Source organism: Pteronotus mesoamericanus, unplaced genomic scaffold (assembly GCF_021234165.1).
Source record: "Pteronotus mesoamericanus isolate MK-2021 breed Mesoamerican mustached bat unplaced genomic scaffold, CSHL_Meso_final contig_24, whole genome shotgun sequence".
In the NCBI taxonomy this organism is placed as follows: Eukaryota; Metazoa; Chordata; class Mammalia; order Chiroptera; family Mormoopidae; genus Pteronotus; species Pteronotus mesoamericanus.
The window spans coordinates 5,062,459-5,087,039 of NW_026555100.1; the positions used below are offsets into that span (position 1 = coordinate 5,062,459).

At 36.0% G+C, this 24,581-nt stretch overlaps 1 protein-coding gene across 3 annotated transcripts in view; it reads right to left on the reverse strand.

The window, feature by feature from the left end:
- The window catches only part of ADK (adenosine kinase), a 581,730-nt gene that overhangs the window by 484,199 nt on the left and 72,950 nt on the right, over positions 1-24,581 (reverse strand). For all 3 annotated transcript variants that reach the window (XM_054572534.1, XM_054572535.1, XM_054572536.1), the window contains one exon: positions 15,380-15,433. In XM_054572534.1, coding sequence (XP_054428509.1) covers positions 15,380-15,433 — 54 coding nt within the window. The remainder of the gene's footprint in view (positions 1-15,379; positions 15,434-24,581) is intronic.

Consider the following 24,581-nt stretch of genomic DNA (forward strand, 5'->3'; position numbering starts at 1 on the left):
CCCCTTCCCAATAGAACACCAAATTTTCTTCAGTTATTAGACAGCATTCTGCTTTAGTCTATGGAATGACTTCATTAGAATAAGCCAAATCATAGATATGTTTTCTTTGCTAGTCACTGGTTTAGAAAGGGGAGTATGATGTAATGGAAGTCAATGAAATATTAAGGAAATATCTGCTGGGGTAATTCTGGAAAAGCTCTTCTTGCTCTTAAAAAAGACCACAAGAAGAGATTTTGAAGATGGCAGCCTAGGTAAATACGGGTCGCCTTCTCACACAACCACACCAAAATCACAACTAAACTATAGAACAACCATCACTCAAAACCTGCAGAAATCGAGTTAAATGGAAGTTCTGCAACCAGGGAATTCAAAAAGAAACCCTATCCATTAGACTGGTAAGCGGGGCAGAGACACAGAACAAGCTGGTCCTACACCCATGTGTGGCAGATAAAAATCAGAAGGGATGTCTCAGGAGCGAGGGGCACCAGCCCCACACCAGGACCAGGGTTCCAGTCCCGGGAAGTTACGTCCCTGTGGTTTCTGGCTATAAACACCACTGGAGATTGAGTCAGTGGAAGAAACTTGCTGGAGTCATAGAAGTTCCTCTCAAAGGACCTGTACACGGACTTACTCAGACTCACTCCCACTGAGCTCCAGCACTGGGACAGCAGCTTGAAAGGCGCTAGAGGCATAAGGGGAGGAACTGAAATGTCTAGAATCAGGGCAAGGGCTGGGGAACAGATTTCTCTCCAAGGCAGAACTGCTGGCAGAGGCCATTGCTCCTCTTCAGAGCCCTCCCCTCCGAAGAGCCACAGGGCACTGCGAGCCCCATACCTGAGACTCCATCAGCCTGGCTCATTATGTTCTCCCTGCCCCAGTGATTCCCTGAGACTCTGCCCCAACCAACTCACAGGCCCACCCAAGCAGTTAACAGTGGTTTTTCCACAGAAATGATTTGTCTTGGCTCATGCTTCTGATCTTCCTAAATCCTCTCAAACAAGCAGCAACTGGCCACAAGAAGCCCTGTACCTTGCTAAGTAGCCACTGACTAGCAGCAGCAGGTCTTGGTTCACAGCCTGGCCTTGTTTGGGCACCTCCAAGCCCAGCACAAGGAGCAGCCAGATGCAGATCGCTTTATACATTATGCCAAGTGGCCCCAGGAAGCCTTGCTGAAGTAAGCCCTGCTCTGTGGTGGGCCTCTGCACAACAACTCTCCACTGAGGGCAGAGGTTGGTGGTCAGTGGTCAGAACCAGTCCCTGCAGCTGACTGGCCTTGGCAAATCCCTCCCACTGACCTACCACAGCAATCAAGGCTCAACTACAAGAGGACAGTGTACTCAGTGAACATGGAGGGTGCACCTCAAGAACCTAACTGGGTGATAGGGGAGCCTGTGCAAGTGGTCCCACAGGACACCTACTACATTAGGCCATGCTACCAAGACAGCGAATCATAGCAGCTCTACTTAATACATAAACAAATACAGAGAGGATGCCAAAGTGAGGAGACAAAGAAATGTGGCACAAATGAAAGAACAGATCAAAACTCCAGAAAAAGAACTAAACAAAATGGAGATAAGCAACTTTGCAGATGCAGAGTTCAAAACACTGGTTATAAGGATGCTCAAGGAACTTAGTGAGGACCTCAATAACATAAAAAAGATCAAGTCAGACATGAAAGATACACTAATTAAAATAAAGAACAATTTACAGGGAAACAACAGTAGAGTAGATGAAGCTGAGAATCAAATCCATGATTTGGAACATAAGGAAGCAAAAAAAACAACCAGTTAGAATGACAAGACAACAAAAGAATAAAAAAAAACAAGGATAATGTAAGCAGCCTCTGGGACAACTTCAAACATTCCAACGTTCATATCATAGGGGTGCCAGAAGGGGAAGTGAAAGAGCAAGAATAGATTGGAAATCTATTTGAAAAAGTAATGAAAGAAAACTTCCCTAATTTGGTGAAAGAAATAGACATGCAAGTCCAGGAAGCACAGAGAGTCACAAACAAGATGGATGCAAAGAGCCCTACTCCAAGACGCATGATAATGAATATGCCAAAGATTAAACATAAAGGGAGAATCTTAAAAGCAGCAAGAGAAAAACTGTTAGTTGCAAAAGAGTCCTACAGGGGAGTTCCCACAAGACTGTCAGCTGATTTCTCAAAAGAAACTTTGCAGGCTAGGAAGGGACCCGCAAGGAATATTCTCCCCTCCCCGCTTGGAGGGACCGGCAAGGAATATTCAGAGTCATGAAAAGCAGGGACCTCCAGCCAAGACTGTTCCATCCAGCAAAGCTGTCATTTAGAATCAAAGAGCAGATAAAGAGCTTTCCAGACAAGAAGAAAACTAAAGTTCATCATCACCAAACCTTTATTATATGACATGTTAAAGGGACTTATTTAAGAAAAAGAAGAGCAGAACTATGAACAATAAAATGGCAAAAAATACATATCTATCAGCAACGGAATCTAAAGACAAACTAAGCAAACAAGCAGAACAGAAACAGAATCACAGATACGGAGAACAGTGATGGCTGCCAGATAGGAGGACTGATTTGGGGAACAGGTGAAAAAGTGAAAGGATTAAGAAACACAAATTGGTAGTTACAGAATACTCTTGGGTCTATAAAGTACAGTATAGGAAGTGGAGAAGCCAAAGAACTTTCATGTTTGACCCATGAACAGAGGTGTAGGGATTGCCTGAGGGAGGTGGGGGCAAAGGAGAAAAATTGGGACAATTGTAATTGCATAATCAATAAAGTATAATTTAATTTTTAAAAAAAACAGTAGATTTTCCCGTGAGTCTCTAGATGTTAGCAACTAGTTCAGACCTTTAAGAACAGCAACAGTTATTTGTAACCATGAAGAGCATCAGCCTAAAAGACATTAGGAATGATTAGCAGAAAAACATAAAAACCCAGGGCTCCCTGATTATTGAATCACTGAATTAACCAACCTTTACCTCCATATTTATTGTGTTAAATAATAAAAGTATTCATTTATAGGTTAAGTCATGTTGTTTTGTGTGTCTCTTACTTACAAACAAAGGCATCATAATACAGATAGTATATAAACTTCCTGACTTCAAAAAGAACTAGTTCTGAAAAAGTTCATGCCCTCATCTACATATTTTAAAAGAAGAAAAAAATCTAATTAAAGAAGCCTAAATTTGGCATAAAAACATTCTTCCAGATCCAGACCTAAAAGGGCAGTCACAGGCATTATCCCAAATTTTATCACCAAAATGATGGTTACACTACCACAGATGGCTACTAGAATTAGACACACTTATAAACAGTCAATCCAAATGCTGGAGAAAAAACAGTTTTTTGTTCTCTACTAAGAAATGTTAGGTTGGTAATATTTAAAGAATAATGAAAGAGGCACCAAATTATATCTTAGGAGTCTACCTGATTTTCTTTAAGGAATCTGCTGTGAAATTTGATAATATTCATGAAGAAATGATTTAGATATTAAAAAAGACTGACCATATCATTTCACATATATGTGAAATCTAAAGAACAATGTAAATGAACACTCACCAATAACTTATTTTGAAATTATTTGCAATCTACAAAAAATGCAAAAATTATACAAATAATTCCTATATACTCTTCACCTGCATTTACTTAAATAGCAACAGTATAACACAATTTGCCTTATCTATCTCATTATATAATATACATATAAACTTATTATTACTCTTAGTTCTCACTGAACCATTTGAATGTGTTGCAGATATCAACACTCCTTCCATCCAAATACCTGAATCTTATTTTCTAAAAACAAGACCACTGCATGACCACAGTACATTTACTAATTCAGTATATATAACACTGCTACAATACTATTACCTATAGTTCATATTCAATTTTGCCAGTAATGTCCTTCAAAATACCCACCCTCCCTCTCAGAATATAATCAGGATATAATCAGGATATAATGCATTACATTTAGTTGTTAGTTTCTTTGGTTTCTCTTATCTGGAAAACTTTTTGTCTTTATATTTCACAACAGTGACTCTTTAAGAGTAGAGGACAGCTGTTCCACTGAAATTGGGTTTGTCTAATGTTTCCCTCACAGTCAGATCCATGCTTTTTTTTTTAAGATTTTATTTATTAATTTTAGATAGAGGGGAAGGGAGGGAGAAAGAAAGGGAGGGAAGCATCAATGTGTGGTTTCATCTCATGTGCCCCACACTGGGGACCTGGCCCGCATCCTAGGCATGTGCCCTGACTGGGAATCAAACCAGTGACCCCTTGGTTCACAGGTCAGCACTCAGTCCACTGAGCCACACCAGCCAGGCCTGATTCATGCTTTTTTTTATTTGTAGGGATACTACACATGCGACATTCTGTTCTTCTCAGTGCATCACATCAGAAAAACACATGATGTCTACTTGTATTTGAGACAATTTTAAGTGGCAAACATTTTTTAGTTTTATAGTTTTACATTTAAATAAATGTTTAAAACTAATTACTAATAACATGAGGTTAATTTTTAAGTTAATGTAAAGAAAGGTTTAAGTAAATAATATAGGAAGTATTAACCTTGGAAAGCACTACAACACATGTGACACATTGCCTAAACCAAATTCAAAATGAAATGGACTTAAGTAGCCAATAACAGTGTAAAAGAAGTCCACTCCAGATTTCTTCCAAGACTAACAAAAGATAGACTAGTTATTCTTAAAGACTGTGAAAAGGTAACTGATTAAAAAATAATTGCCCTGGCCAGGCAGCTCAGTTGGTTGGAGCCTTGTCCCATACACCAAAATGTTGCAGGTTTGACTCCCAGTCAAGGCACATACCTAGATTGCAGATGTGTATAGGAGGCAATCAATCAATGTTTCTCCCTCTTTCACACTCCCCTACCCCTTCCTCTCTCTCTAAAAATCAATAAACGCATCTTCGGATGAGGATTAAAAAAAACAAAAGATAACCCTGTGGCTCAGTTTGTTGGACATCATCCCCCAAAGCGAAAGGTCCCTGGTTTGATTCCTGGTCAGAGCACATGCCTGGTGCGGGTTCAGTCTCTGGTCAAGGCATGTATGAGAGGCAACCAACTGACATTTCTCTCTCACATCAATGTTTCTCTCACTCTTTTTCTCCTTCCCTTCTTCCCCTCTCTAAAAATAAAAACTTTAAAAAGAAATAAAAGCTATAAGAACCCCCAGGAAAATATTTATGTATTGACATAAACATTTCACTGATATAAGAAAGCAATATTACTATTTCAAGAGCATAATATTTGCTTTAAACATAACAAAGGGTAGACTTGATATATTAATAAAAGTGGTTCAGGTCTATTCTTTCAAACAATTCTCTTATATCAAACTCAGTCAAGGTCAACAAATATGAAAGGAACAAGAATCATCTTTCAATTTCTTTGTGCCACCATAATGCATGCCAGTGCTTGTGTAAACTATGTATCATACTTAAACAGAATAATCAATGTTGGGTGTTAACAAAGGCTTTAAAGATAATTATCCTACAAAATTGTCTAAAAGCCTATTTATGCTTGAGCCTAACAATGTCCTTTGATCCTACTTAGAACAGAGTAGAGTTAAATTTTTATAAATTGAAAGAACATAAAAACTTCAGTTGTTGCTTATCCTCATTATTATGTTATACTCATAGTCCTTAGTTTTATGATTGACATCAGCTAGCCCATGTTTCTAAACTCCTTCTTGAAAGCCAGCCACATTTCCTCTGCCAGCCACATTTCCTCTGCCCTCGTTCAAGCAGGGAGCACATCTTTGAAGAACTAATTACATAACTTAATATTTAAATAAAAAATGGTTTGAGAAAAAAACAGAGAAAAAATGATGGTAAAAGAAATATTCATCCACACTCCCACAAAGGGATATGGTGATAGATTTGGTAATGAAAGATTTTCCTTGCAACAATAAATTTATGCAAATTGTATAAATGAATCATAATTTTCTGCATTTCTTGGGACCTTGAGAAAATATTTCTTTTGCTCTCTCTACTAGGCAGTAATTTTTTGTCTCTTTTCTGAAAAAAAAAAAAAATCCTATTTCCCAGCCAATTGAACATTTTTTTAAAATTCTGGGGGGAAAGGATAATTGCAAATATGATACATAAAATCCAGTTAAAATACAAAACTTTTTTTATCCAAATTTTCCGTCAGGCTTTTTCTTACCCAAGACAGACTTAGAGACCTAGAAATTACCAGTCTCTCTCGCCTTCTCAAACAACACATTAAAGTAGTAGGACTATTTGAGGAAGCTAATTTAATTTCATATATGCTATTAAAATTTAATATATACAAAGTGAGACATTTTCATAAAGGTAGTATTTTCACAAGAGAAACACTTGGAAGTGATTAAGATATAAAGTAAAATTTAAAAGAAAATTTTAAAACCTATTCTAGGTAATGAGTATTTCAACCACTTTGCTAAATGATTGAGAAGAGTCAAGCTGAAATCTTAATGAACTTCTACAGAGGGAGCTAGCACCACAAAGAATAAATTTATCACACACAAAACTTCAGGAAAAGATGTAGTCTGCTGGAAATACTAGATTTCTGTTCATCAACATGAGCTCAGTTATCCTCTAAGATTTTACTTTTGCCATCAAAAATACAGTATCACCTACAAACTATGGCACATTTCTAGTAAACCCTATTAAAACTTATAAAATATAATAATCACTCTGTGAAGTAGGTATATATGTTTTAAATAATATTCTTCCAAAAAAGTAAAAAATATTCTTTTTTCCTAAGTCACTGAACGTAAGCAAAATAGAAGGCAATAAAAAAGATCTGAAACCAAATCACACTCTATCCTTTTTGTTATAAGACAAGTTAGTTTCTCCCAGCCTCAGTTTTCTATAAAATGGGAGTAATCATATCTACCTCAACAGGCTGCTGTGAAAATGAGAGCATAAAATAATGCTCTCTTTTCTTGTTCTTTAATACACAATGTTATTTAATTGTCCAATACTTTCCAAAAAGAAATCAGTAAACATATTCAATAGAGAAAGTGTTTTCATGGATTAGAATAGTTGCTAATAGGTACTAAAAATTTCCCAAAACTCCAAAATCCGTATCATTCCCCCAAAGTCTAACTCAATCCCAAAAGGAATATAGACAGTGTTGGCATACACTTAATTTATTTTTCAAGTATTATCTGTCATGGCTTCATTCTCGAAATATTCCTGTTTGTTTTAGACCAAGGAGAAAAAGAATTCAACATACCAGCAGTTTCTGTTCTCTCTACTCTATCTTGACCCCACTGACATTTACCGCATAGATACCACATAGTGAAATACTGTCAAGTAAGTAGTTTATAGCAAAGTATCATTGAACTACACATCACAGCAAAGCTCTGAATAAAGTTCCAGGAAACACCATACCCTTCCTTCTCTCAAAAAAAAAAAGAAAAAGAAAAAAAAAGAAACCCAAAAAGGTAGGAGAGAAAAGAAGACCATTACCCTTCCTTTTTTCTAAAGAATCTTATGCTAGAAACTTGGAAACTACACCCATCGGGAATTACTGAATAAACTAAAAGAAAAAGTAGCTAATTAAAGAAATGGTCTGCTAAATGGATAATAATTAATAGCAAAGCACTAATATAAACTCACAATGATATTTGAAAGACATCTTCTCCCAGAGCAGAAGCCAGTTCAAGAGGTTTTTATAAACTTCATTGTACTCACGAAAACCTGTATCACAACTAAGCTTTACATGATTCTTCATAGTTCAAAACTTTTTCATATATATAATTCACCTAATCTTTACCTAATTAAAATTATCACCATTTTATAAATAAGGATATTAATTGAAAAGATTAACTGATTAACCCAAGTGATATAGTTTGATGCTACATTAACTAGAATTACATTTTCCAGAATTTCCTTCCCTATGTGGTGTGAACCACAGGCGAAATGAGTATATAATTTAGTAGTTGCAAATGAAGCATGAAGCAGCTGCCATTTCACTCCAAAGGTAGTTCTTAGATGGAGGTAGTGAAAGACACAGAGGTTTAGGCAGTTTGTCCTTATTTATTCCCACAGTACCTCCAGCTCACCTTCCCAACCACGTCCAAGTCCATCATCACCAGATGGTCACTGAAAACCCACAGAGCTGGTAGCTGCGAAGAGCCAACAGGCGACCAACCCCCTTCACAGTTCCTCCAGCAGTGGGACATGCATAGCTGTTTCTTAAAAGCTCCAATTCATTAACCTACACAAGAAGTGGTTAGCGACTTTTCTCTGATCCTTTTTGGACCTTTCTTCCTCAGTTTTTCCCACAAATGAGTAAGATTTAATTCCTATAATATAGACCCAGTTAAATCCTAAAATTATCTCTTGGAATGAGTTTTTCTTTATGACAAGGTTAATAATTTTAATCAATAAAATATTTAAGCAAAACTTTCAAACTTTCAGAAGATTTATAATCCAGGTATAACATATGCTAAAAAATAAAAATAAAAACTGAAATCTTAGAACTTTTAAGTGAGAGGACAGTCAAAAGTTCCCCAAAAAAGATGAACTCTGGTTACTTGAGAATCATTAATGGAATATGTATAAAAGCTTGAAATGAATTCTCACAAAAGTCATCTAATGGTGTTAGTTAAAAAGGAACAAAGAAATCTAACACAACCTCATAAGCAAACATGATAAACATTATTATAAAGAGCTTTTTAAAAATTAATTTTAAAAGCAATATAATTAATGGTTATCTTACAAAGATCAGACAATAAACTGAAGGACGGATACCACACTTGATCTTAAGATCAGACTGTATATAAAATTAATTTTTAAAAAACACCTTTCTCATGTAAAAGGTACTTGTAACTTAGGATGAAATTTCCAATGATAGCATCACACATAGAATCAAACAACTTTGATCAAAAATGATCATCGTGTTCTAGAAAAAAAGGTTCTAGAATGCTCAAGAAAATGAGGTTAAAAAAGTATTTTAAAATGATTCCACAAAATATGTGGTTGTAAAATGAATGAAGTAATGAATGAATTATGGCTATAAATTTGACTCATTTCATAAACATCTCCAAAAGCTTTTAGAATCAAGTTGGCCAAAAAGCTTTGTGTTATATACTCTCTCCCTAGAAGAATGTGAAATGTCTTATATTTTGAAGTCAGGCATATATAGTATTTGATGATTCTCTTCAACTCACTCAGTAGCAGGTCTGAGGAAGTTTCTCAAACCATAATACAATATTATGAAATTAATCAGTCATTAAGTGTTCATATAGCTATTGAGTTCATTTTAATCAGTTACTGAGTCTTGCAGTGGATATTAATCCCTTTTATATAAAAAAACACTGCATATTTAGGGAGCAGCTTGATATAATAGAAGAAGCACTAAAATGGGAATAATGAGACTTAAATTCTGGTCCAGCACTTGTCATTATAGTATAACCTGCACAAGTTACTTTATCACTGTAAATTTCATTGAATTTCATTATAAATTACAGATACTAGTTCTAAAGTTCATTTCTAGATTCAAAGTTCTATAATTTAAAATATATGAAAAAAGTGGCCTTTGAGAAAGAAACCATAAAAATACCATACTTATTTATGAATATTGAAAAACAATATCCATTTAACCTTGTTAGTCCCAGATGTTCTTTATTTCAATTTTGACTTTCTGCTTGCCAGGATTTTTTCCATACTTTTGCATTAAGCAAATACATTTTGCTATGAACAAACTGTATTAGCTTTATAGGCAATCAGTTCTTATATTATTCTTACAAAATAATCTTGAGGTTTTCAAAGAACTGCTAAGTAACAACAGTAATAATAATGGATATAAGAGCATAAGATGTTACTGATTGTCTCTAATTGCTTTTAACATATTCTTAAACATGTCACTTAAATACTTATAAATATCCCGTGCTAGTTTAGAAATTGGGCACTGTTCTCTAAAAATTTATAATTTTTTACACCGCACCAAAGATCAAGAATTGTCCTTTCCAATATTCTGGCATCATACCCCTAGCATAACTCATTAATTTTCTCCCATTTCATAATAATCATATATTGACCAAAAAACATATAACTATTGCAAGACAAAATTTTAAAACTTACAGGGTAATTCTTAAAAAAATTTCATTTTTGACGTAAAAAAAACATTAAAGAGAATTCGTTCAACATCAGAAGAGAAAAATATAGCTCAAATCTAGAATAGCAATATATTGCTTATAAAAATTCACTCTTTATCTTGGCAGCTATCTTGAAAAGTCAAGTAAATAAATGTGAATCTTTTTTAAAGAAGTTTTCCCTATGCCATATGTAATACAGCCAAGACAAAAACACCTTCAGATATCAAGTTACTCCTGCCTGTGTTAGGTGGCATATAAATTTATTTTTATTGCCTTTGGTATTTGTTCCTAACTGCAGCCAGCTTTGAACTTTCCTTATCGCAATCTTTATTCAAGGTAATATACAATTTGGATAGTCATAAAATGAACAGATATTTAGTGAAACAAAATGGTTCCATAACTGTAGATATGTCCAATAAGAGAACCCATGATTGAGAAATCTCCAATTACGAAACTGTTTTTAACTGTGAAGTAATTAAATTGGAGAGTCAGTCCATTTATAAATGAACTCAATATCTTTCCTTTAAATATCTTTCCTTTAAATAGTACTTAGAACATTGACTGATAAGTGACTGGAAAATATTTATTGAATGAAATAGTGATGGTTTTCTAATTTATTTTTAAATTACTCCATTTACAAAACTAAAATTCTGATAGACTGAGAAAATCTACAGAAGACTAATGAAACCAGTTCGTTACTAAACCAGGTAAAGAGCAAAGTATATATTACATAGTTTTGAATTAATCCCACCACAAATTTAATTGTTTGACTTTCCTGACTTAAAATCACCCCCCAGAATCTTCCATATATAGAATATTAGAAAACAGGAACCTGAGAAAAACCATTCTGCTTAAAAAAACAACTGTCACTGTCATTGCTGACCAGTGTTTCCTATTTTGTAGCATGTCAGTCTTTTCCAGACAAATAACAAGTACATTTGAAAAACACATTTTATAAACTAAAAATATTTTTAATGAAAATGCAGTTAGTATTTGCCAAAGTATTATCAAGAAAATTAGAGTTACCATTGTACTATTATTGGTACACACAGAATTAAGGTACATTTTCAAAAGCAGGCTAATGTGTTGGTGTCACTGCATTTTTGCAATATCATGATAAATCAAGGCTGTCTTTTACAGATTAGAATTAAGAAGCAATATTGTTTTATGAAATAAAGCATGCAATTTTAATTGGATAATTAAATTTTGTTTTATATCTATGGCTTACAATTTTTAAAATATTTTGCTTGTTTACTTTTAGAGAGAAGGGAAGGGGGGGGAAAAGAGAGGGAGAGAAATATTGATGTGAGAGAGAAACATTGATCAGCTGCCTCTCATACACGCCCTGACAATGTAGGACTGAACCTACAACCTAGGCATGTGCCCTGACCAGGAATCGAATGATCCAGTGACCTTTCACTTTGCAGAGCAATGCCCAACCAACCGAGCCACACCAGTCAGGGCCAGCTTATAATATTTTTATAAGCTTGGTCTTGAGCACAAAGAAGTCTTGACTATTTTAACTGAAAGGACAAAATGAGCAGCTTTCATGAAGGGCTAGTGTTGCAGTGGCTATATTCAACTGAGAGTTTAAAAATTATGAGGCAGAGAACCAGCAGCCGCAGAAAAAAGATAATCAACTCATGGCAAATCAATCAAGTAACAATACTAGCAAGTATAAGAATATTGCTATGTTAACCACTAATTATTATGAAGAAAGACTTCAAGAAGGCCTGGGCTTCCAGCCAAGATGGAGGCATAGGTAGATATACTTTGTTTCCTCGCACAGCCAAAAGAAGGACAAAAACAAATTTAAAAAATAAATAAATAACGAGAACTGCCAGAAAATCAAACTGTACAGAAGTCTGACAACCAAGGAGCTAAAGAAGAAACATTCATCCAGACCGGTGGGAGGGGTAGAAATGGGCAGCCAGGGCAGAGAGGACATGTGGCAAGGCAGCAGCTGGAGGACCCAGCAGAGGAGGTAGTGGCCAGCGGACCAGGTGGTCACACATTTCCGTGCGGATAAACCATGAGTAACAGCTGGGGAACGAGACAAACCACACAATCCAGGGTTCCCAGGGAGGAAAAGAAAGCCTCAAAATCTCTGGAGGTAAAAACCTAGGGGATTGCAGTGGCAGGAGAAACTCCCAGCCTCACAGGAGAGTCCATGGGAGAGACCTACCGGGTCCTAGAATGAACACAAGCCCACCCACCCAGGAATGAGCACTAGAAGAGACCACTTTGCTTGTAGGTAATGGAGGAAGTGACTGAAAGCCAGCCATGAGCCAAGCAAGAGGCATTGTTCCCCGTCAGACACCTTCCCCACACACAGCATCAAAATGCAGTGGCCTGGGTTGCCCAGCACTGGTGAATATCTAAGGCTCTGCCTTTCCCAACATAACAGGCACGCTGAGACAAAGAAATGTGCTCCAAATGAAAAAACAGGTCAAAGCTCCAAAAATAAAACTAAGCAATGAACAGAGAGCCAACCTATCAGATGCACAGTTCAAAACACTGATAATCTGGATGCTCACTGAACTGGTTGAGTATGGTTGCAAATTGAAGGAAAAAGTTAAGGCTATGCAAAGTGAAACAAAGAAAAATATACAGGGAACCAATAGTAAAGGGAAGGAAACCAGGACTCAAATCAACGATAAGGAGCAGAAGGAAGAAATATACATTCAACCAGAAGAGAACAAAGAAACAAGAATTCAAAAACATTAGGAGAGGCTTAGGAACCTCTGGGACTTTAAATGCTCCAACATCCAAATCATAGGGGCACCAAAAGGAAAAGAGGAAGCAAGAAATTGAAGTTATTTGAAAAAATAAGGGAGAACTTCCCCAATCTGGCGAAGGAAATAGACTTCTAGGAGATACAGGAAGCTCAGACAGTCCCAAAGAAGTTGGACCCAAGGAAGCACACACTAAGGCACATCATAATTAAGTAACCCAAGATTAAAGATAAGGAGAGAATCTTAAAAGCAGCAAGAGAAAAGGAGACATTTGCCTACAAAGGAGTTCCCATATGACTGTTAGCTGATTTCTCAAAAGAAACCTTGGAGGCAAGAAGGGGCTGGCAAGAAGTATTCAAAGTCACGAAAGGCAAGGACCTGCATCCAAGATTACTCTATCCAGCAAAGTTATCGTTTAGAATGGAAGGACAGATAAAGTGCTTCCCAGATGAGTTAAAGTTAAAGGAGTTCATCATCATCAAGCCCTTATTATACGAAATGTTAAAGGGACTTATGCAAGAAAAAGAAGATCAAAAACTATGAACAGTAAAATGACAGCAAACACAACTATCAACAAATGAATCTAAAAAAACAAAAACAAACTAAGCAAACAACTAAAACAGGAACAGAATCACAGAAATGGAGATGAGAGGGGAGGGGGAAGGGGGAAGAATGGGGAAAAAGGTACAGGGAAAAAGCAGCATAAATAGTAGGTACAAAATAGGCACGGGGAAGTTAAGAATAGTATAGGAAATGGAGAAGCCAAAGAACTTACATGTATGACCCATAAACAGGAAGTCAGGGTGGGGGGCGGGGAGGAATGCTGGGGGAAGGGGGGGTGCAGGGTGGAGGGGAATAAAGGGGAGAAAAAAATGGGATAACTGTAATAGCATAATCAATAAAATATTTATTTAAAAAAAGAAGACTTCATGTTATACTAAAAAAATAAAATTGTGCTCTTTCAAACTTTAGACATGCATTATATTTGCTCACTTAGTTCACCATTAAGACTATAAAGTTGAAAAAGTTTATCTTGTAATAGATAAGCATATTAAGTTAACACTTTAAATTTAGTGAATTTAGAATTTCTTTCATGAAGTTTTTTTCTGGTTATAGAAAAAGAAAAAAATTCCAGATAAACAATTCATAATTTTTAAATTTCACACCATTCCCATTAGCATCATGATGAAATCTTGCACTGTCCAGCCTTGTCCCACCCAGGATGTAAACCATTCTTTGGCTCAGTGTATCCAAGTTGTACAACTACTGGCCCATTAGTCATTTAGTAGCCTGTGGGTTACCAGATCCACAGTCGTGGTATTACAGTGCTTGTGTTCAAGTAACCCTTATAATAGCCTACTGTTACGTTACAACACCTACATCATTCACCTCACACCATCTCATCATGTAGGCATTGTATCCTTTCACTTCATCATCATTAGAAGGGTGAGTACAGTACAGTAAGACGTTAAGAGAAAGAGACCACATCCAAATAACTTTTCTTGTAATACATTGTCATAATTGCTCTATTTTTATTATTGTTGTTAATCTCTTATAGCATGTAATTTATAAATTAAATTTTATCATAAGTGTATAAATACAGGGAAAAAATAGTATATATAGTATTTGGCACTACCCATGATTTTAGGCATCCACTGGGGTCTGGTAATGTATCCCCCACAAAAAAAGGTGGTACTACAGTATCGATCAATCAAGTGTGGTCTAACCTGAAGGTGTAGTTAACCTCAAATTCCTCAAATTCTTAATTCCATAGTATTATTTGACATGAGTTATTTGCATAATAATTAAGATTATCAGAACTTTCCTATGGCATAATGGGAAAAAAGGTAGACTAACTAAAAAATTGAATCACAAAAATTTTTTTAGCTTCCCTATTTAGATAATCTTATGATACCAAAAAGGTTAAGGTAAGGTGAATTTTAAAGAACTCCCAAGTCAGTAATTTTTAACTAAAAACTTCACAGTCCCTACAAGGGACTTTTAACTACTACTGTAAGGGCAGAAAAATAGCAATGCAGATATCCCAGAACCACATATACAGTTATTTTTATCTGAAAAACAAAACCTTAAGAACATTAAAACTTTAAAAAGAATCAAAATTGTATTCATATTTCAAACTTTTTTAAGTATTTTACCTTACGCTAATAAATATCGAAGCACTTACTGTTACATAAGGCAACAAAAGAAACAAAATTATATTTCTCTATCTTAAGCATGAGGCTGGGGAAGGCAACTAAGTAAGAGACAAAAATTAACAGTGACAATATTTTTTCTGGAGAAAGAAAATGAAATGACGTATCTCCCAATTACAGAATACAATACTACATATTTTAATGTGCATACAGGAACAATTATTTCCTGGAAATTTATATGGTATAAATATCCTAATTCTACTAGGATTAAGGTCATAGTGTTAATTATGTCTTTATATTTCATATAATCATAAAAATCAGATTATTTACATACATCTACTCCAAAGACAGGGTAGACAGGGTAAACAATGTACAATCTTGGGTTTAATGTACTTACAGCTCCTTGTGCTTATCTTCAGCCAAGATTTGGTCATTTGCTTTAAGAGAATACCTGTAACACAGAACAAAAATATACTGGTCATACAAACATATTAAGTATGTTTGACTCATAGACATCTGACTGTAGTATCAACAGTTGATACCCATCAAGCACTACTACACTGTTCATAAAATAATGCCCAAGTTCTTTGTTGCTCTTAGTCACTTCCACACACATGACCCAAAGAATTGAAGAGATCAACCTGACCATGCTTTGACAACACAAGATATCCTCAATATTCTTCTATAGTGAATGATCTGTAATGTTACTCATCTGGCAGGTCAAAATTCAAGAAACTACTCCAATGGTTAAGTATTTAAGAGTAAAAATATGCAGTTATCCATTTGTTAAACACATAGCAAATATCTGCTGTGCACCAGACTATGGAGTAGGTAATGTGATGTAAGAGAAATAAGTTTTGAAGTTCCTGACTGAACAGACCATTTACTAGCTTAATGAGTATAGGCAATTATTTTACCTCTTTAAGTCTATTCCCTATCTATAAGTTAGAGGTTGCTATAAGTTTTAGAACAGAGATCTTTCAAATTATTGCTGAAGTTAACAGAATTTCTAAGGACTACATTGCTGAAATACGTTTAAAAAAAATGGATGGCAATTCCCAAGTCTTCAATTCCAATTGTATTCAACCCTTTCCTACAACTAACCTACCTGACAATGGATCAGAGATCCAAGTGGAGTAACCATGTAGATTTTCCTTTCTTGCTTCCCCTTTCACAAGCGCCTTTATCCACTTTATAAAAAGAATATAAATAGAAGCATATTCTATATAAAAGAATACAGATAGATAGCATATCTATCACCCATCCTGTATCACACTGTCTAGTGTGTAAAAATCTCTGAAGTACAATACAAGGAATGATTCATATTTTGTCTGCAAAATCTTCTTTAATGCCACAAACTGACTACAGGGCTTTCTTTTTTATACATTACTTCTTTAAATAATGAAGCCAGAAATTATAAATGGGGAACTGTGATAGGATGTTCTATTTGCAGATATATAATGAAATGGGGCACAAGTTGATTGTAATTTTCATTTTTGGTTTGCAGGCCAACACTCGATCCACTGAGCCACACCAGCCAGGGCTGCAATTTTCATTTTAAAAGTTTCTCTCTCTCATCCCATAATCATTATTAAAGAATGTATTGCTTTTCAGGAAGAGTCCTGTGAAACAAAAGTAAGGCAGTTTCTAATAAGAAAAAATAAAGACAGTGTCAACTTATTTCTTCCAGTAAACAAACTTAAAATAAGGCTCCTTGGCCTTTCATTTATTTACCAAAGATTAAATATCAAAAGATGATTGTCACAGAAACATGAACCAAGCCATTTATTCGAACTGAAAATGAGACCAAGCCTTTTCTACCATGAAAATCAATCTGATTGGTTTGACAATGAAGAATAGTTTCACCAATAAGTTTCCAAGGCAGACAGTCTTAACCTGAATGAATGGCTTTCACTAAAAGACATTTAGGGTACTTGATAAAGACATTTTATCAAAAAAAAAAAAATTCCTTTTCACAAAGACATATTGAAATTAACAATATTTGACTTGTACCATCACCTCCTGAAATGTTAAGATAAACATACACCTATAAGAAAAACACTAATAGATATAATTACTAGTTATTTAAAAAGGCTTAATAAAGCCTTTTTTGGTATACTTCCCAGAATTCACGCCTCTAGTAACTCTAATAAATGACCAAGGCAAGTAGTTTCTAATTCTTTGTTTCCAATAAAATTTAAGAGAGACCTAATCAAATTACCAGCTGATAAATAAAAATAATGTTTGATAAAAGAAGTTCAAATAATTGAGTGACAAAACTGAAACAAAAACCTATTACCACCCAATTAATTATGTGAACTTTTTTCTCAGCACTTACACCTCTAATGAAAAAAGAGAAATAGAATGATGCAGAACTTGTCTTACTGCAGCAATGGGTATTATTTATACACAATAAGTTGAACCAAAAACAAATAAAAACTTGCTTCACCCATGTCATCAAAAGATGCATTTAACTTCATTTTCTTCTGTTTAATAACTATTTAATAACATTTTAATGCATTTATGTTGTTTTACTAACTACATGCTAATTATAATGTAATGACTAGGAGATATTTTTAATTCAATTTACATATATATTTTTATGGAAGAGACATATGATAGGGTGATCAATATGCATGAAAGGCTTTAATGCATAAAATAGATTACTTTCATAATATATTACATGCAAAATATAATTCCTGCATAAAAATACATTACATAAGGATAAAATCTGGTGAGGAAAAGTGTAAGAGAAATATAAACTTAAACAGAAAAAAGAATGTAAACTTTTTAAATGTTAAAAAAAGAGCTTATTCGTGCATTTTTAGAAATAGATGATGATAGGTATCAAATCACTGTATTAAGAGTCCACTAAAAGAATGATTTATCAGTTTTATTTAACATTACAATAAAAACTCATAATTATTAACCTAACGAGTGAGAAAGTACTTCTTTATCAAAACATTTTTATGTAAGTTAAAAAGTTTTAAATCAGTGGATTTGATGATACCTGTATATTAGCAAAGTGCTTTGGTACATATACAATAGGAACTCGATCAGTGTTACTTTCCTTCTTTCTCTAGCTGGCTAATTATAGAGAAATCACAAACATATCTTGCTTAAGGACCTCACAATTCAGTAAGCAAATCAGAATAAAATTAACTCTTCACTGTGTGATAAGTTTTACAAAAAAGTATAGTATACACTGTTCATATAAAAAAGGAAGTAATTATCTCCTTCCTAAGACAGGCAAGAAAAGGACAGCTTTTATCTGTTCCCCATTTTTCTCTTCCCCCATAATATCTCTCTTCATTGCGCCTTCCCCATAAACAACCTTCCCATTTAAAGTTTCAGGATAACAATTTGAAGGGAATAATAAAGGACACCTGAATAAAAGGTCCATAGAGGCAAGAAGCAGGCAAGCATAGCCTGGTTTTGATCAAATTACCAAAAGGAAGATTTTACTCTCCTAATACACACAGTACATCACCAGGTCCTCAACAATCAGTTTCCAAGATCCATTTTGAACTATTCTCTAGGCAAATCAGTTCTCCAATTTCAAACAGTCCTCAAAAATCTTCCTATAGTATTTCTTTCTCTGATCTGATTCCCCCTGCCCCAAACCAGGAAACAGTCCATCGGATCTCAATTACCTTTATTCTTCTTCATCTTTGCTGGATTTTTCTCAATTTTATTTTTCTTACCTCTACCTTACCTACACACATAGAAATCCAGCCTATATATAAAACTGCAAGGTTTGAGGAGATAGAACTCAAGACTGTTCTCACTTCTAACACCATCTGCAAATTTAGGGGGTTCCCCAAACTACCCTTGGGTTCGATAATTCACTGGAAGGGCTCACGGAACTCACTGAAAGCCATCATACCGATTACATGGTTACAGATTACAAGAAAAGGATACAAATCAAAATCAGCCAAGAGAAGAGACACACAGGGCAGTGCGTGGGACAATTCTAAATGCAAAGCTTCCAGAATGCATTACTCTCTTGGCATCAACATGGCACACTGTTGATATGTGACAATATGGTAGGGTACTGCCAACCAGGGAAGCTCATTGAGCTTCAGTGTCCAGAGTCTTTTTTTATTGAAGCTTCATTACATAGGCATGGTTAATCAACTGACTGCTTAAGTGGTTTAACTAGATCTCCAAGTCGACTGATACCTATGCCCCAGAGCCTCACCCTAAATCACATAATTGGTCACACTGTTGGGTGTGGCCAACCCCCCCCCCATACTAAACAAAAAGACACTTCTACGCATATGACATAGATTACCTCCCAGAAGCCAAGGGCAAAAACAAGACCTCTCTTTGAGCAAGGCCAAATTATTGACACATATCCATGTGTATGTTGATTTATTTCTTTATATATGTCTATAAATATACTGATGTGTATATATGTGTAGTTCTTCAATCATAAACTTCCATCTAGATCTGCATTTTTCGTATAATTCTCCCATATAAATAGCCACTTAATTCAATTTTTGGTACGTTAATAACTATACGAAATACCACTACAATAACCTACAGCTGTTCATTATCTACTTGCTGCCTAAAAGAATAACATTCTAATTTTTAATTTAGTTTGCAAATTAAAAAAAAGACACTATTAGAAAAATTTTAAATTTGCTTATTTGTGTGACATCTTCAATCTGCTCAATGAACTCAGTCTGTCACTTCAGGGGATAAGGATGACTGTGTTCAAGTCAGCAGATAAAGTGGCTGCACTCAAAACCAAACTGGAATTATGGGGGCGACGAATGAACACTGGGGTTTTTGACATGCTTCCAACATTAGCAGCGATCTTAAAAGAGACTGAGCCAGGGCCTTCTTTTCTCCCAGCAGGTACATAATCACCTATCTCATCTTTCAAAAGAGTTTGAGCATTACTTCCCAACTACAAAAGACCCCAAAATGGGTCCACGGCCCATCTGTGAATAAGCCAGGTGAATCAATTTTGTCCGAGCAAGAAGAGGACCAACTGCTTGAGATCGCAAATGACAATGGCTTTAAAAGTATATTTGAGACAACTTCAATCTCCATTCATTCTGGATTAAAGTCAAGGCGGAATATCCTGAGATTTCCACAAAAGCACTGAAAAGCCTGCTTCCATTTCCAGTATCCTATCTTTGTGAAGCAGGGTTTTCTGCATGAGAGCAACCAAAACGAGATTACAGAGTAGACTGGACATAAGCAACACACTTCAGGTGTCACGGTCTCCCATCACCCCCAGATGAGACCATCTAGTTGCAGGAAAAGAAGCTCAGGGCTCCCACTGAGTCTGCATTATGGTGAGTTGTGTAATTATTTCATTATATATTACAATGTATATTGTATTACAATGTAATAATAGAAATAAAGTGCACAATAAATGTAATGCACTTGAATCATCCTGAAACCATCCCACTGCCCCAGTCTGTGGAAAAAATGTTTTCCATGAAACTCGTCCCTGGTGCCAAAAAGGCCAGGGACCACTGCTTACCCAATGTCACACATGTAGTTAATGCCAAGCTAGAACTGTTACATAGCAGGGTGAAAATAAATCATTCCATAAATACCTGCAACTAAGATAGCCTTCAGAGATATAACAAGTAAAATTCCTAGAAATCTACAAACATTACCACATAACCCAAAGAATCCTAATAATGTTCAGCAAAATTTTATAGAATTGGTAGAATCAATCAGGTAGACAGTGTGTGTATGGTCGTAAGATTTTAAACATATTTAATTGGCTCTTGCAATTAAAAAAATAAAGGTTGATGAAACCATACTTGGGAGGAAGAAAAGGGAGCCCAAAATGTTAATCACCATAACAATGTTTCCTACTAAAGTTGAAATTCAAGAGGTTTAAAAAGAAACAAAATAAGAGTAAACCACAGGGTTGGAATGAAAATAATAGCAAAAGTACTTGGATTATGAAAATAATACTTTAAATTCTCATTAGAAAACCAGATGAGGATTAAAACTTAATTAGAAAAGCTGAAGGAAAAAGGATTAAACTGGATTTAAACCTAAACAAAAAAAATTATACTCTTTGTATACTTACATTCTTCTTTTTTTGTGCTTTTATTTTTTAAAAGTTGATAATTACTCCAAATGACTAGCCACATATTTCATTAACAGAATTTTTTTTAATTTGGTAAGTGTTATATGTCACTGCTTGGTTCTTAGGCCACATCAAGAGAATTGGCCCATGTTATAAAACACCTCTCTTGTATTTCTTTTTTTTAATTTTTATTTATTATTTTACTTTTTTAATTGTATTTTATTGATTATGCTATTACACTTGTTCTCATTTGTCTCCCTTTGTCCCCTTCCACTCAGCATTCTCTACTCCCTCAGGCAATCCCGACAACTTTGTTCATGTCCATGGGTCATTCGTTTAAGTTCTCTGGCTACTCCATTTCTTATACTGTACATCCCCATGGCTATTCTGTAACAACCTATTTGTACTTCTCAATCTCCTCACCTCTTCACCCATTCCCCACACTCCTCTCCCATCTGGCAACCATCAAAATGCTGTCCATATCCATGATTCTGTCTCTAGTCTTGTTTGCTTCATTTGTCTTTAGATTCAGTTGCTGATAGATACGTATTTTTTTGCCATTTTATTGTTCATAGTTCTGATCTTTTTCTTAAATAAGTCCCTTTAACATGTCATATAATAAAGGTTTGGTGATGATGAACTCCTTTAGTTTTTTTCTTGTCTGGAAAGCTCTTTATCTGCTCTTTGATTCTAAATGACAGCTTTGCTGGATAGAACAGTCTTGGCTGGAGGTCCCTGCTTTTCATGACTCTGAATATTCCTTGCCGGTCCCTCCAAGCGGGGAGGGGAGAATATTCCTTGCGGGTCCCTTCCTAGCCTGCAAAGTTTCTTTTGAGAAATCAGCTGACAGTCTTGTGGGAACTCCCCTGTAGGACTCTTTTGCAACTAACAGTTTTTCTCTTGCTGCTTTTAAGATTCTCCCTTTATGTTTAATCTTTGGCATATTCATTATCATGCGTCTTGGAGTAGGGCTCTTTGCATCCATCTTGTTTGTGACTCTCTGTGCTTCCTGGACTTGCATGTCTATTTCTTTCACCAAATTAGGGAAGTTTTCTTTCATTACTTTTTCAAATAGATTTCCAATGTCTTGCTCTTTCACTTCCCCTTCTGGCACCCCTATGATATGAACGTTGGAATGTTTGAAGTTGTCCCAGAGGCTGCTTACATTATCCTTGTTTTTTTGGATTCTTTTGTCACTCTAACTGGTTGTTTTTTGCTTCCTTATGTTCCAAATCATGGATTTGATTCTCAGCTTCATCCACTCTACTGTTGTTTCCCTGTAAATTGTTCTTTATTTCAATTAGTGTATCCTTCATGCCTGGCTTGATCTTTTTTATGTTATTGAGGTCCTCACTAAATTCCCTAAGCATCCTTATAACCAGTGTTTTTAACTCTGCACCTGATAGATTGCCCATCTCCATTTTGTTTAGTTCTTTTTCTGGAGTTTTGATCTGTTCTTTCATTTGTGCCACATTTCTTTGTCTCCTCACTTTGGCAGCCTCCCTGTGTTTGTTTCTATGTATTAGATAGTGTTGCTTTGATTTCGTGTCTTAGTAGTGTGGCTTAATGTAGTAAATGTCCTGTAGAATCCACTTGCACAGCCTCCCATATCACCCAAGGTGGGTACCCAAGGTGTGACCTTCGTGTGGACTGAGTACACCCTCCTCTTCTAGTTGAGCCTTGGTTGCTGTTGGCACATCAATGGGAGGAATTTATCCAGGCCAGTCAGCTGCAAGGACTGACTGTGACCACTACCACCAAACTCCGCCCTACGTGGAGGATCAGTTGTGCAAGGGCAGGGTGCTAGTGCTCTCGAGATGGTCTGTAGCTGTCCACTGGGTGTGCTGGCTCTGGTGTTTCCTCGGTGGTACAGGCCAAGGTTAGCCCCCACCTGTGTTTTGCCCAGGGCACCCTGCTTGAGCTATAAAGCAATTTGAAAAGGCTGCTACTTATGCTGGGCTTGGAGATTCCCAGGCAAAGCCAAGCTGTGAACCTATACTGGCTGCTGCTAGTGCCATGCCTGGGGCTCACTAAGTCCAGCTGTTGCTTGTTTGATAGGATTTGGGAAGTTGTGAAGCAGGAGCCAAGACCAGCCATTGATATGGAAAAGCAGCTTGGGTGGGCCCATGAGTTGGGGTGGGGGCAGAGTATCTGCGGATCTCCAAGGCAGGTCAAACAGTGTTAGCCAGGCTGATGGAGTCTCAGATATGGCACCAGCTAGAAGGCTCTGTGGGGGTAGGATTTAGAATACACAATGGCCTCTGCTCGCCTTGATGCCACACATTTCAGTTTCACCCTGTGTACCACTGGTGCCTTTCAAGCAGCTAGCCAGTGCTGGAGCTCAAAGGGAGTAACTCTGAGTAGGTGAGTCCATGTGTAAATTCTTTAAGAGGGCCAGCTCAGGACTCCAAAAGTTTCTTCCACTGACTCAATCCCTGTGGGTTTTTGTAGCCAGAAGTTGTGGAGACTTATCTTCCTGGCAACTGGAACCATGGGCTGTGGGGCGTGGTGTGGGTCTGAGACTCCTCACTCCCAAGATATCCCTCCCAAAATTTTATCCCCGACGTGTGAAAGGGAAAACCAGCCTGCTCCCTTTCTCTGTCCCATGTACCAGTCTCAATGGATGTGGTTTCGTTAATTCAGCAGTTGTCAGACTTCCATTCAACTAGATTTCTGATAATTCTGAGTGATGGCTGTTCTATAATTTAGCTGTAATTTTGTCGTGCGAAGAGGCGAGCCACGCCAGCCTATGCTGCTAGGCTGTTAGCACTTGATAGAAGTCCTCCCATTTATTTCTAAATACATTTTAATCTGGCTTTTGCTTCACTGTGATTTACTGTGATTTACACTGTGATTTACATAGCAGAGGTCAACACCGACATCCTATCAAAAAATCCACTGTGATTTTACATAGCTGAGGTCAACACTGACATCCTATCAAAAAATCCACTGGACTCCTGTTTTTTGTTTTGTTTTTGAACTTATTTTATTTTCAATTACAATTGACATTTAGTATTATTTTACATTAGTTTCAGGCATACAGCATAGTTGTTAGACCATTATATAATTTAATTAGTTGTCTCCCTGATAATTCTAGTACATACCTGGAACCATACATAGTTATTACACTATTACTGACTATATTTTCTATGCTGTACTTTACATCCCCATGACTATTTTTTAACTACCAATTTGTACTTCTCTGTCCCTTCACCTTTTTTACCCAATCCGCAAAACCCCTTCCATATGACAAATCTCAGTTTATTTTCTGTATCTATGAGTCTGTTTTTGTTTTGTTTGTTCATTTTGTTCATTAGATTCTACATATAAGTGAAATAATATGGTGTTTGTCTTTCTCTGAATTACTTATTTCACTTAGCATAATAACCTCTAGGTCCATCCATGTCACAAATGGTTAAGTTTTCACTCTTTTTTATGGCTGAGTAATATTCCACTGTATATATGTGCCACATCTTCTTTACACGCTCATCTACTGATGGGCACTTGGGCTGCTTCTATATCTTGGCTATTGTAA